At 27.3% G+C, this 12,072-nt stretch overlaps 9 protein-coding genes across 9 annotated transcripts; 5 read left to right on the top strand and 4 right to left on the bottom strand. All coding sequences in view use genetic code 6, as the record gives it.

Moving 5' to 3' along the window:
- Positions 1-3: 3 nt before the first annotated feature.
- PTMB.336c (Putative kinase, similar to Sgk1 serine/threonine-protein kinase) lies at positions 4-2,833 on the top strand. The annotated part of the gene is made up of 7 exons (XM_001347125.1): positions 4-414; positions 436-561; positions 588-919; positions 945-2,205; positions 2,234-2,395; positions 2,422-2,601; positions 2,624-2,833. 7 exons carry the CDS (start codon positions 4-6, stop codon positions 2,831-2,833), a joined length of 2,682 nt encoding a protein of 893 aa, XP_001347161.1.
- Positions 2,834-2,945: 112 nt separating this feature from the next.
- PTMB.335 (40S ribosomal protein S8, putataive) lies at positions 2,946-3,590 on the bottom strand. Its single annotated transcript, XM_001347124.1, has 2 exons — positions 2,946-3,173; positions 3,198-3,590. The coding sequence occupies 2 exons, from the start codon at positions 3,588-3,590 to the stop codon at positions 2,946-2,948; spliced, it is 621 nt and encodes a 206-aa protein (XP_001347160.1).
- Positions 3,591-3,679: 89 nt separating this feature from the next.
- PTMB.334 (hypothetical protein) lies at positions 3,680-4,273 on the bottom strand. Its single annotated transcript, XM_001347123.1, has 1 exon — positions 3,680-4,273. The coding sequence occupies one exon, from the start codon at positions 4,271-4,273 to the stop codon at positions 3,680-3,682; it is 594 nt and encodes a 197-aa protein (XP_001347159.1).
- Positions 4,274-5,123: 850 nt separating this feature from the next.
- Positions 5,124-5,895, top strand: PTMB.333c (hypothetical protein). Its single annotated transcript, XM_001347122.1, has 4 exons — positions 5,124-5,216; positions 5,240-5,293; positions 5,323-5,792; positions 5,817-5,895. 4 exons carry the CDS (start codon positions 5,124-5,126, stop codon positions 5,893-5,895), a joined length of 696 nt encoding a protein of 231 aa, XP_001347158.1.
- A 132-nt stretch (positions 5,896-6,027) lies between these two features.
- PTMB.332c (hypothetical protein) lies at positions 6,028-6,417 on the top strand. Its single annotated transcript, XM_001347121.1, has 1 exon — positions 6,028-6,417. One exon carries the CDS (start codon positions 6,028-6,030, stop codon positions 6,415-6,417), a length of 390 nt encoding a protein of 129 aa, XP_001347157.1.
- A 1,294-nt stretch (positions 6,418-7,711) lies between these two features.
- Positions 7,712-8,437, bottom strand: PTMB.331 (hypothetical protein). Its single annotated transcript, XM_001347120.1, has 3 exons — positions 7,712-7,773; positions 7,799-8,279; positions 8,306-8,437. 3 exons carry the CDS (start codon positions 8,435-8,437, stop codon positions 7,712-7,714), a joined length of 675 nt encoding a protein of 224 aa, XP_001347156.1.
- A 38-nt stretch (positions 8,438-8,475) lies between these two features.
- Positions 8,476-9,102, top strand: PTMB.330c (hypothetical protein). Its single annotated transcript, XM_001347119.1, has 4 exons — positions 8,476-8,668; positions 8,693-8,790; positions 8,817-8,952; positions 8,981-9,102. The coding sequence occupies 4 exons, from the start codon at positions 8,476-8,478 to the stop codon at positions 9,100-9,102; spliced, it is 549 nt and encodes a 182-aa protein (XP_001347155.1).
- Positions 9,103-9,321: 219 nt separating this feature from the next.
- On the top strand, positions 9,322-9,775 carry PTMB.329c (hypothetical protein). The annotated part of the gene is made up of 2 exons (XM_001347118.1): positions 9,322-9,510; positions 9,536-9,775. 2 exons carry the CDS (start codon positions 9,322-9,324, stop codon positions 9,773-9,775), a joined length of 429 nt encoding a protein of 142 aa, XP_001347154.1.
- Positions 9,776-9,989: 214 nt separating this feature from the next.
- Positions 9,990-12,055, bottom strand: PTMB.328 (Lipid-binding protein). Its single annotated transcript, XM_001347117.1, has 8 exons — positions 9,990-10,100; positions 10,123-10,339; positions 10,364-10,587; positions 10,617-11,384; positions 11,411-11,594; positions 11,620-11,894; positions 11,917-12,001; positions 12,024-12,055. The coding sequence occupies 8 exons, from the start codon at positions 12,053-12,055 to the stop codon at positions 9,990-9,992; spliced, it is 1,896 nt and encodes a 631-aa protein (XP_001347153.1).
- Positions 12,056-12,072: the final 17 nt, after the last annotated feature.

Raw genomic sequence — 12,072 nt, 5'->3', positions numbered from 1 at the left:
GTTATGAAGAAAATAAATCAATAGATGTAAATCATTGCAGGTCGCAATAGCCTGCAAGAATCTCCTTAACGATTGGAAAAGAAATCCTTAAAAAACCCTGCTAAAACAGTTAAAACTGAAAGACCTTAATAAAAAGGGAAGACTAAATTATACGATTATTTTAAGAAAGAAAGAAACTCATTAGCTTAGGTTGTTAATAACATTCGGGCTAAGTTAAAGGGAAGTAAAAGCATTGATAATATGTTCCTTTAAACCTAAAAAAGTGAAAGGATTAAAACATCATAATAAAATGTACATCATTTCAATAGTCTAAAATAGCTTATTGAATAGAGAGTAAGAACAGATGATGGGAATAGCTCTAAACGTTTAAATTTAAAAACAAAAAATTTATCATTAGCTACTGTCTCAATTGATGTATGAATTAACAAATAAAAGTTATAGAAAAAAGAATAATAAAAATAACCTTCAACTACTAAGTAATCTTACAATCAATCTCCTTCTAATCAGTCAAAACCAATCTTAAATAAGTCTAAATCAAAAGACCAATATTTGTTTGATTTGGTATATTTTATTATTAAAGTTTATAGCTAAAAAATGCTCAAATGATATCAAATCAATACTAATAATATTTTAATTTGAAGTAAAATAAGTAATCTATATAATCAGACACATCAACAAATCATAGACAATCAATTGAAGATATGTTGATAAGTTAAAAATCTACTAAAGGATCTCCTCAACCTTACAATTCAAAATTATCAAAACAAACAGAGGGAGACTCTAAATCCCTTAATTAGGGATATTCAAAAACTGAATCGACTCCTATCATTAAGTAATAGTCGAAAATCAAAACAGATGACTCATTATAATACGACCCTAAAAAGAAATTATAAATAGTTCTATTCTACAAATAAACAAAGTAATTTTACATTCTATAATATTAGATATTACTATTTGTACGATTATGTGGACTAAAGGACGGATAATTTATATAACTTTCTTCTGGAATAGATTGCAAGTATTGAAGTGACATCAGCAAAGGTAGAAGGAGGAGGAACTGGCTCTACTGAAGATTAATACATTTAAGATGGTATATTTAAGTTTAATTTAGAATTGAATAAGATTTGCCAATTCATAACAGTTAATAAAAATATTCCATTTGATTATTACCTTTCGTTGCCAGATTTGCCTTTAAATATATTTTAGGGTATAACACTCTAATTGTAACCTTTGTATTCTCAATTGTAAGAGACCCACAGAGTTGGATTAAAAGATTTTAATCTCATAAAATGTATAGGAGTAGGAGGTTTTTCAAGGGTTTATTTGGTCAAAAAAAAAGACAATGGCTAATTTTATGCATTGAAATTAATTGACAAGAAGTTCATTTTTGATAATGCGAAAGAAGTAATTGTATAAAATGAGAGAGACATTATGGTAAGAATGGAAAATTAGTACATCATAAAATTACATTATGCCTTCGAAACTAGATTTTATATTGCATTTGTTTTAGAGTATTCTGCTGGTGGAGAGTTATTTTACCACTTGAGAAAATTGAAACGCTTAAATGAACAAGAAGCATAATATTATTTTGTAGAAGTATGCATAGGAATGGCCTATCTACATTCATAGAATATTGTATACAGAGATATTAAACCTGAAAATATTTTGTTGGATTTGTATGGTCATATGATGTTAAGTGATTTTGGATTGTCCAAACCAAATATGGAAGACGGAGAATTAGCCTACTCTTTCTGTGGGTCACCTGAATATATGGCTCCTGAAATGTTAATGAAATCAGGACATAGTTATTTAGTAGATTGTTATTGCCTTGGAGCTCTGCTTTATGAACTTGTTTTCGGATTACCTCCCTTTTATTCTCATGACACTTAAGAAATTTATAATGCAATATTGACAGAGAATGTTTAATTTCCAGATTATGTGTAAATTTCTGATGAATTGAAAGACCTGATAATTAAATTACTTTAAAAGGATCCAGATAAAAGATTGGGAAAAAAAGGTGGTATTACAGAAATCTTAACTCATGTTTGGTTTCATAATGTTGACTTTGAAGGAATAGTAAATTAAACTCTGCCTCCTCCTTATAAGCCAGAACCTTTAAGGTACAATTTCGATGAAGAAGAATTTAATAAAGGAGATGCAGAATTTAGAAAATAGTATGGATAAAATCTTTAATATGAATTTTAAGTATTTACAAGTCTATTAAATTTGTTAGAATGTAGATAAAGCAAATTATGAATTGGAAAACTTTTATTATGCAAGATCCTAATAAGAATTCAAAAATAGAACAAAATTAGTTAATACGAGTAAATTAGTTTCATAAATTGTTTAATAAGAACCAATCTCTCCAAATAAATAAATGATATCAAAAGTAAAAGTAAATGTTTAAAATTAATCGTAAAGCATTCCCCTTCAGAAAGTAAAAGCAATGTGAGACCAAACATTAAGAGTGAAGCCCATGAGTATTTCAAAAAGCACAATCTCTTCACAAGATCTTCATAGATACTTAAATAATCTTTAAAGTAGGGTCACACTTATTCTAAAACCTTATAATAGCCTTCAATGTCAATTCAAGATTTAAAAGTACTAGAATTCTATAATTTAGAAATTAAAATAATTGTTTGATCAGTCTAAATAATTGTTAAGTTCTGATAGAGTGACTACTATTCCTGACTAGAATAATAAACATGCCATAGAGAGAGTGAAAACAGAATAAATTGGCAATTTACCTTCTCCTAAAACCACAACCCATAGTGCTGCAAATAAATTAGCTAAGTTTTCTAAGTTATTTGGATCAGAAAAGAGAAAAAAATGATAATGTATATATAGTTTCAAAGCTACACAATACTTATAGGTTTTAGTATAGAGTTTAATTAAATATATATTAATGTACCAATTTTGTGCGATATAATGTATTAATAATGCAATCATTTCTTCTTTTATTCGACTTTCTTAATATAAAATTCTAATTCCTTTCCTTCCAAAATGTATCCATCAGCTCTTCCTGATTATCCTGGTCTTGATGTAATTCTTACCAATAATCTTTAATTTGTAAATTATTCTTAAACCAATGCATCAATGGCATTGTCTTTTGCTCTTTATTCTAACTTCTTAATAAGACTTCTTGATTTCTTAGTTGCTTCAGGTTGTCCTTCCTAATTTAATATTTTATTAATTACTTTCTTGTCCTTCTTCTTTGATCCCAATTCTACATTATATTTCTTTGCATACCATTATCTAAATGGGGTAGCATCTACTTAAACAATCACACCTCTAGTAAGTGTCTTTGTTCTGACCAATTCATTATTTGATGGATGATAAACAACTTCTACAATTTTAGCTTTTTTAGCAATGCCTTGGCTTCCCCAAGAGAAATTGCCTTCAGATAAACGAAGGGCTCTGAATTTGAAATTTCCTCCTCTGACTCTTATTCTTCTTACTCTTTTTTCTCCTGATACCAATTTAGTCATTGCTGCTTATCTTCCTTTTTCGAAGGCTCTCTTTTTCTTATGGATGGGCATACGACCTCCTGTGAGTCTTCTTTTATGTCTACTGTCTCTTGAAATTCCCATGAAATGCTTTCTTAAATAAAAAAAGATTTTATTTAATTTTAAAATGTGCTTATATATTTAATCAAATGTGTTTTTTTATTTTCCATAAATCAATATGTTTTTTTAATAAATAGAAGTGATAATGAAAATATTCTTACAAATATAAAATATGAGCAAATGAAAAAAATCAAATTTATTTATTTTTTGGACTGAAATTGAATCTATATATAACGCAAAGTATATTACTTCTTATCATCCTAAAATTACAAGGAGTATTTTCTTAAAGTTTAAGGTTTCCTATATTCAAAGCTCAAATCATCTGTTTAAAATACAGTATTTACTTTCTTTTTTTGAAATGGTTTATCAACTGGTCGTTATTAGATTATAAATTCCTTGAGGTCTTAACTTTATTAACTTAGTAATTGTAAATAAGGATATTCGATAACGCTTCTTTGAGGAATATTCTTAGGACTTTTAGAAAGACATTATTGATTGCTATCAGAATGTGGAAGACTGGGCAATCTTAACTTTGGAAGATGTTTCACCCTATTAGGACTAAAAGGACTTATGTTCTAGAAATAAAATATGTTTCTGTTCTTAATTTATTTTACAACTAAATATCTATTTCGAATTTTAAAGTCTTTGAATTCTATTTCTCTTTTTGGTTCTACAACATTTTTTTTTATTTGATAATACAATGACATTAAAAATAATAATATAATAATATTATTTTTTATAAAACAATACAATAGGATATTTGAAAGCATTTTAATTTAAAGAGTAATTCTCAATTATTAAATTAATTGAAGCAATAATGAATATCATGAGATCATTTATTTTAACATATTCAATCCAAGATTTCGTAAAATTATATCTTCAATAACAAGAGTAATTTGCCTTTTGATTTTGACATTAGATTGAAAGAATATTTATTATAAATACAATAGTTTCTCTATTAGATCCTAAAGTTGATTGCTGTTTATTGTTTATTAAGGATAAACTTTAGGCTTTTCGAAGTCTTATTGTAAATCTAGTTGCGTTGATTTTTAGTCTCAAGTTTTAGAGATTTAGCCTGTTAAGATTTTCATTCTTTTTTTTTGAGAAATCTAGTTCAATTGATTATTAATTTCAGATTGCATAATAATTGACATAATTTATGAATCATAAGCATAATAGTAAAGGTAATTTAAGATCTTCTTATGATATTTTTTTGTGGGGCCAAAATCATAAGTTTTTTCTTTATAGATTCTCTTCCATTTTTACCATAATTATTTAATTTTTTAATTCCAATTTTAGAAAGCATAAGTTATATGATTAAGTTCTGTGTATGTTCACTCAGAATATTAATATGAAAATCATTTTCATATAAATTTCTGACAATTTGTTTACAATAATAATGATGTCTATATAATTAGCTAATCTGAAATTGTAAGATCTAGAGGGAGCTGATGATGTCTGATGAAGTAAAGAAAAGAGATAAGATTTAAGCAAAAGTTCGAAAGTCGAAGTAATTAAATACATAATATATACAAAATAATTATAGTTAATTTACAAATGCAGACTTTGTAATCCATAATCTAACAAAGAGTTTTGCAATAAATAAACAAGCAAAAAACAGAACCATTGGAATCCCTCTATATTACTTATGTAATATGAATTATTAAGTTTAGTCTTCAGCCACCAAGATTAAGTTGGCTTTAGAGGATGCAGCTTAAGTTAGAAAAGTCATGCAAGTAATTCCTATTTTAAGTAGGGCATTCAAAGTGTTCATCTGCAGAAATAGCAATCGGAAGCATTGATTTCAAACAGCAAAGAGCCTGTTCTGAATGTTGATAACAATAATGCTGCGAATTAACTTAAGAATGAGGAACATAAATAGAGTCCTTAGAAAGGAAGATTCTTAGTAAGAAATGAATATGGCAACAAAATGCAATCTGAGAATAAAATTAGCCATTCATCAGTTGCTCCCAATAAATACCATAAAAATTAGTCATCCTTTGGGGAGGGAGGGAAAAAGATTAGAGCCGAGGATATCTGGAAAAGGAGAAAGGATTATGATCAGAAAGTCAGGCAATTCCATTTACCAAAAATAAAAGAATATAATAGATTTCAAAACAATAGTTTATAAAAATAACAATCTGGATAGTAAACAGCAGAAATTCAATTCTCAGATGTCTTCAAAGATGATCTTGACGATGATTTGTTGTAGGAATATAATGAGAAGTAATTTAAATAAGATTAAATTAGATATTATAAAAAATAACTCTTTCTTTGGAACAAAAAATAGAAATAATTTGATATGGCTAACGATGATTTATTTGATTGATTTATTATTTATTTTAAATAATGACATCAATTAAGGGATTGTAATAAAAATAATAATAAAATCTATTCGTTAGCCTTGTGTTTTAACTTAATTGTAATATGAAAATTATATAAAATAATTTATTATATTAATATGTCATAAGTGAAAAAAAGCCTCTTAAAAGTAGAGAAACTATAATTCGATATCTACATTAATAAATAGTTAATTTAAGTGGATTACGATGATCAAACTACTGTAGGGGAAGTTCTTGATTTGATTATAAGGAAACAAAACATTTCGAATTCAGATGTTTCTTTGTATTTGGCAAAAAAAAGTGGTGAACCCAAACTGTCATTTCCTGCCTTAGAGAGAAATAGAAAACTAATCAGAACTAATGAAAAACGATTTGTTGTTGTGGTGAAGTAGGTGGAACCAGAAATAAAGAACGAATTCCATGAAAAAGATATAAAGATAATTGAAGGGAGACAAAAAAAATAAAGTATTTTCAAACAACTTTTTGGAATATCAATGACTTGTAAATGATTTACATCATTTCACATACTATATTTAATTAGCTTTTTAATAAAATATCTTTAATTATTATTATAGAGATTATAATTATAAGTTATATTCATATCTTTTACATTATAAAATATTGTAAATATAATAAACATAATTAAACACACATCTATTTAGACGTACTGTTAGAATTAGTGATATTGTAAGCTAAATAATTAGTAAGGTAATATCTAAATTCAATGACAAAAGCGAAAACAATATAGGAATTATCCAAAATCAACTGCTTTTACATTAATAGGTAAACTATGATTATGAAAATAATTAACCTATTTCATAAGTGCATTATTATGAATTATACTTGTGAGCAAACTTTTTTTGGGTGTGTCTCTAGAGAAGTTCATAAAATAAGTAAGAATAGTGATAGTAGTTGAATTGATTTGTAGATTAAAACAATAAATATAAAGAGAGAGTAATGTGTGAAGTTAAAATTATAGAGTAATTAGTAAAATAATATAATTAATTTTAGGCTAATTTTGTAAGATTGTTTGATACCTTTGAATTTGCAGAATACTTGTATTTTGATTTTGAGTAGAACCATGGATTTAATTATTTGATAATCTACTATGGATGTGATGTTTTTGTTAAATTACTTGAGAAGATACTCTCTCAAAAATATGATAGATTTTAGGTATTTATATAAGAAATGAGAATAATGTGGAGGCAAAATAACGAATAGGTATTAAGTGGAGAATGAGAACGAAGTATTAACTAATCGAGAACTTTAAATTTGAATATATATACATTTCTTAAAACTAGTATAATTATTGGTAAGGAATTTATCTGAAATTAAATCTCATAATGAATAACTATATTCAGCATCAAATAGAGTTATACCAATAATTAATCTATAAATTAAAATAAGAAGATTATTAATTTATGGATTAATATCTAAATTAATGAATTAAATATTCTCTATTAGGATAGTTATATTTATACCCACTTATTTTATTAAAAGGATACTATTTCTTTCATTTATTCATAATAAAGTAGACTAATATTAAGTATTATTTGAAAGCTAATAAATATTTGAATTACTTCGAGTCTATAGCCATTATATTTAAAAAGTACTAAGTCTATGTAATTATTTTTTTATTCTAAATAATAACTTGGATAGTATTTCATCATTTACTTATTTAATTAAGATGATTAATAAATAAATGTTAAAACAATATTGATAAAGATATCGATTTTAAGGCATTCAAAACAATAATGGAATGATTCAATAGAATATATAAATATATTAATTACAATTTTGTAATCAAACGATGGAAGCTTATAGATTCCATGTCCTTTATTTTTTTTTTTAATTACTTTCGTAGTCTAAGGTTATGGATGTTAAATATACTTGTTATATACTTTTTGACCTGCACAACAAAATAGATAATGACTCCTAAGAAGATTGTTTCAATGATAGCTTAAACCATCATTAAAGTTCCTTAATACAGTTATCCGCAAATGATTTCTTGCTTCTGGTCTTCAGTAATTTCTGTAGGAATTGGTGTCTATTAAGTAGTAGCTGTTGAATTTTCCTGGAGCAATCGAGTCTTAGATAAAATATTGTATTGCTAAGCATATCCTTGCATGAGTGCCCAAACCAAAAAGTATGTAATTAAGCGAATAGCTAGGACGGTTGATGTCAAACAGAGGTACTTTCCAATTTCTGAGGAGGACCTTGAATTGATGCCAAGAAATCCGTAGGTTGAACTTGCAATCCAGAAAATGTTTCCTCCAACTATAACTAAACACAGTATTGCATATGTGTAACAAGTGGTTCGATAATGGATGAAATAGTATAGGAATCTGATGCACTAATATATAAATGCACACTAACGATAATGGAAAGTTAACTTACAATTATGAATATATTCGAACTTTGCAAAAACCTAATTTTATCCTCGATAGCCTCATTGAATTCTTCACAGTCAGGAGGCAACAGAGAGTCACCTTGTCGTCTTGTAATGATGAAGGGTTTATTGATTTCCATCTCTGGATTTGAATCTAAAAGTTAATATTTATATTAATATGAATCAATTAAGAAATCAGAGAGGCACAGACACAGATGAGGTGTACATTGATCCAGAGAGAGGGATAGCTATTAATGCTCGTTAGATGACCACTGAATAGCATTTCAAATATTACAAATCCTCATTCAGCACTATGAGACCTGATTTGACTGAATTTGAGTATGAGGCATTTGCCAAGAGATTGAGAGTGGGTACTTGAGAATTTTATTATAAAGGTGAGTCATTCTTGAATCACATGAGAGTATTTCTTAATCATGAATCAGGTAGGATCACAAATCTTTATCCTGTAAGTGCTAGAATGGAAAAAGCTCTGGTATATGATGCATTACTATAATCAAGAACTATTAATAATAATACTTCCATTTGCGTCCTCCTTTTATTTTGGGTCACAGATCAAATGCAAATAGAAATTGGGCTGATGCATCAAAGGTGGTGAATTATGTTGAGAAACAATTGCTAAAGATAACAAAATATGGTAACAATATTGAACCCATGGGTCTTAGGCTTGGATTATCCTAATTATTATGCACCTGCGACAACACAAGAGTTGAAGTAGAGAGAGGACGAGATTTACGAGAGATTCGTCAGAGAAATGAGAAAACCTCCCGTCGTTGCAGCCTAATGAAATATATACAAATAAACAATATTTTATTATTTGAATCTTTGTACAAATAAACATGCGCTTATGTCTTGGTGTGTCAATATAGGCATACTCTCAATTCCTATTGATTTTATTCAATTTATCTTTGCCAATATATTTAAACAAAAAAGATTTAGTTTTATTGAGATTAATTTATAAAATGTCTGAAACTATAATATTTTATTATCTTATAAGCCATTAATTATGAATAGGACTAACAAAAAAATAGTGTTTGAGGATGACATCTCTAGTACACAAAGTTCTGAGGGGGAAGACTACATCCCTAAAAGAATAATTTCTAAATCTAATACTCGAAGGATTCACAAGATTCCCATTGAGCTACAACAATAACTCTTTCGACAAGTGTTTCAAGAAGGGAAATAGATTAAAGAGGTATTCTTTTACATATTACTATCAGGTTGCCAAAGCTCTAAATCTCAATTACTCTAGTGCTAAATCTCTAATTCATTATTATAAAAATAATAAACGGTCTGCTCCTTCTGCAGTCTTAGAAGTTTTAAGCGGAAAAAAAGTGTTGGTGTGTCGAGTTTCACAAAAAATTGATAAAAAATACAATAATCTAAAAATAGAAGTCAGACAAAATAATCAAATTCTTCACTCCTACAACTACTACGAACCTTTAACAACTATTAAATGAATTATAAATGAACATTATTTCATTTATTTACGTTAGATCTTTTTTCCTCAATCTCAATTAGAATGTTAATTTAATAATTTTATACGTTAAATTAACATCAAAATATTGAATTTAAATTATCAATTGAATTGAGTTTTCTAGGTCCTTCAAACATGATGTCCATCAATTAAATTCAAGATAATCAATCAAAATGCTCTATAATTTTTATTTATAATCATTAAATTAGTATATTTTAACCACCGTACCTCTTTGGAATTGTTTCCTCATCCAAATCTCTTAATAATGCAGTCTTAATCTCATTGAAATCTTGGCCTATAAAATTTATCTAACCATAAATATCATATAACCTTCTCAACTGTTCTGGATGGTAAAAAGGGCTTTAACATAGCATAAAAAGATCGAGTCAAGAAGTTTGTATTTAATACATATATTCTAAATTATCTTTCAGGGTAATAATTGAAAATTTCTATAAACGCATTCTTAAGTACGCTGAAAGAGAAGTTAGCTGGAGTCAGTTTATAACAGTCAATAATCACTATAAATTGATCTACATATCCTCTCATCCTTGATTTATTAATATAAAAATACGATCTAATGCCTTCTTCCATCAAACTCTAATGATATTCCAAATACCCCTATTCGGAGAATCCCTATTCTGATTCAAACTTTTCTGGATGTGAATTCATTCCATTAGTTACTAAAATCGGATGGCCCCATCTTGAAAACCCCAATTAAGTATGCACATTTTCATTAGCATAAATTTAGTAGTCACTAGTCTTTCTAGAATTGATTTTGTTCTCCTTTCTCCATTACTTTATAAAATAGTGAATAAAATGTATACCAAGCATTTCAATATCATCTTCTCAGTATCTTTGACTTTATAATTTCTTGCAATCAAATACCTTATCATAGTCTAGTCATTCAAATATAGATGTCCAATTCTCTCTTTTAATTCAGCCAATGCCTTTAATTATTCTTCATCCTAGTGTGTGATTCTCTTATGCATATTTTCATATATGGCTGCTGGTTGATTTGGCTGTAGCTGATTATCTACATATCCTAATCTATCCTAAGGTGGAAAATGAATATTTTCTCCCTTTGAAAATTCATTTTCTAAATTATCCTAATTTGAATGGTCAGTTCCAACAACAATTCTCGATTGGGTTATTGGTATAGATTCATTGTTAATCTACATTAAGAGTAAATCCAATTCGGTCGAAATTATAGATAGGTTAATTATTTATTCTTTCATCAATTTTCTTATGACTTTCTCATTTTCATCCTTCTTCACTACATACATGTATTGCGTAAAGCATTTAGAATCCTCCTCAACTACGTGTATAATTTCCAAAACTTTAAACATAGATATCAAGTTTTTCTATTATTGTTTATCATTAGTTATAACCATTGGAAACTTTCCTTGAGAAATTGATTCTCTCGTTAAGAAAAATGAGTTATTTCTCTGAAAATCAAACTATATATATTTGGATTCTAAAACACATTTCTTGCCATCATTATTAAAATGCCATACATCCTAATGACATTAACAACAATCAATTTCATGGACTTCAGAAGATTTTATAAATAAATCCAGCAGCTTTCCACCTTTCTATTTTAACTTAAACATTTATATACTTGAATAATTGTAATTACATTTTATAGGGAAGTATTGAATACATATTCACCTTTTAATACGATGTTGCTCTATGATTAAATTGTTGTTAATTTCATTTACTTTAAGGTTTTCTCAATAATCCATTTATCTTTACTTAATTCTTAATAGAGCTATAATTATTTTTACACGTATTCCGGAATATTTCTATGTCAATAGAAAATGTATATACTTGGTTACATTTGAAGAGTCATTCTTATACAATCTATTTTAGTCAATCGAAATCTAATAGTTTGATTAATGCAGCAGGGCTTCGTATTCAGATATGAGTATGGCTTATTTAATCTTACTAACCCATTCTGCAGCATCATCATAGGTCATTGATATAAATTACATAATAATCTCTTATTGGAGATGCCTTAGTGTAAAGGTATAATAACCATCTTCCTACCAAGTGCCATCAACTATGAAACCTGATAGATCGATTCTTTCTTGAGGAATATGAGTCTGGTAATAAATAAGCATTTACTTTATCATCTTCGAAAATCAGAAATTAAGTTCCTTCCAAATAATAAAATTTAGTAGTTTTAAGTCCAAATATATGTTTCTGCTATCTTAGCTTATTTTATTAATTACAGATATCCATTTTTTATTGGTCTCTAATTCATTAATTTTATGTATAATT

Source organism: Paramecium tetraurelia (assembly GCF_000141845.1).
Source record: "Paramecium tetraurelia macronuclear, complete genome".
In the NCBI taxonomy this organism is placed as follows: Eukaryota; Ciliophora; class Oligohymenophorea; order Peniculida; family Parameciidae; genus Paramecium; species Paramecium tetraurelia.
The sequence above is the reverse complement of the archived record's forward strand: the minus strand, read 5'-3'. Positions and strand labels throughout refer to the sequence as shown.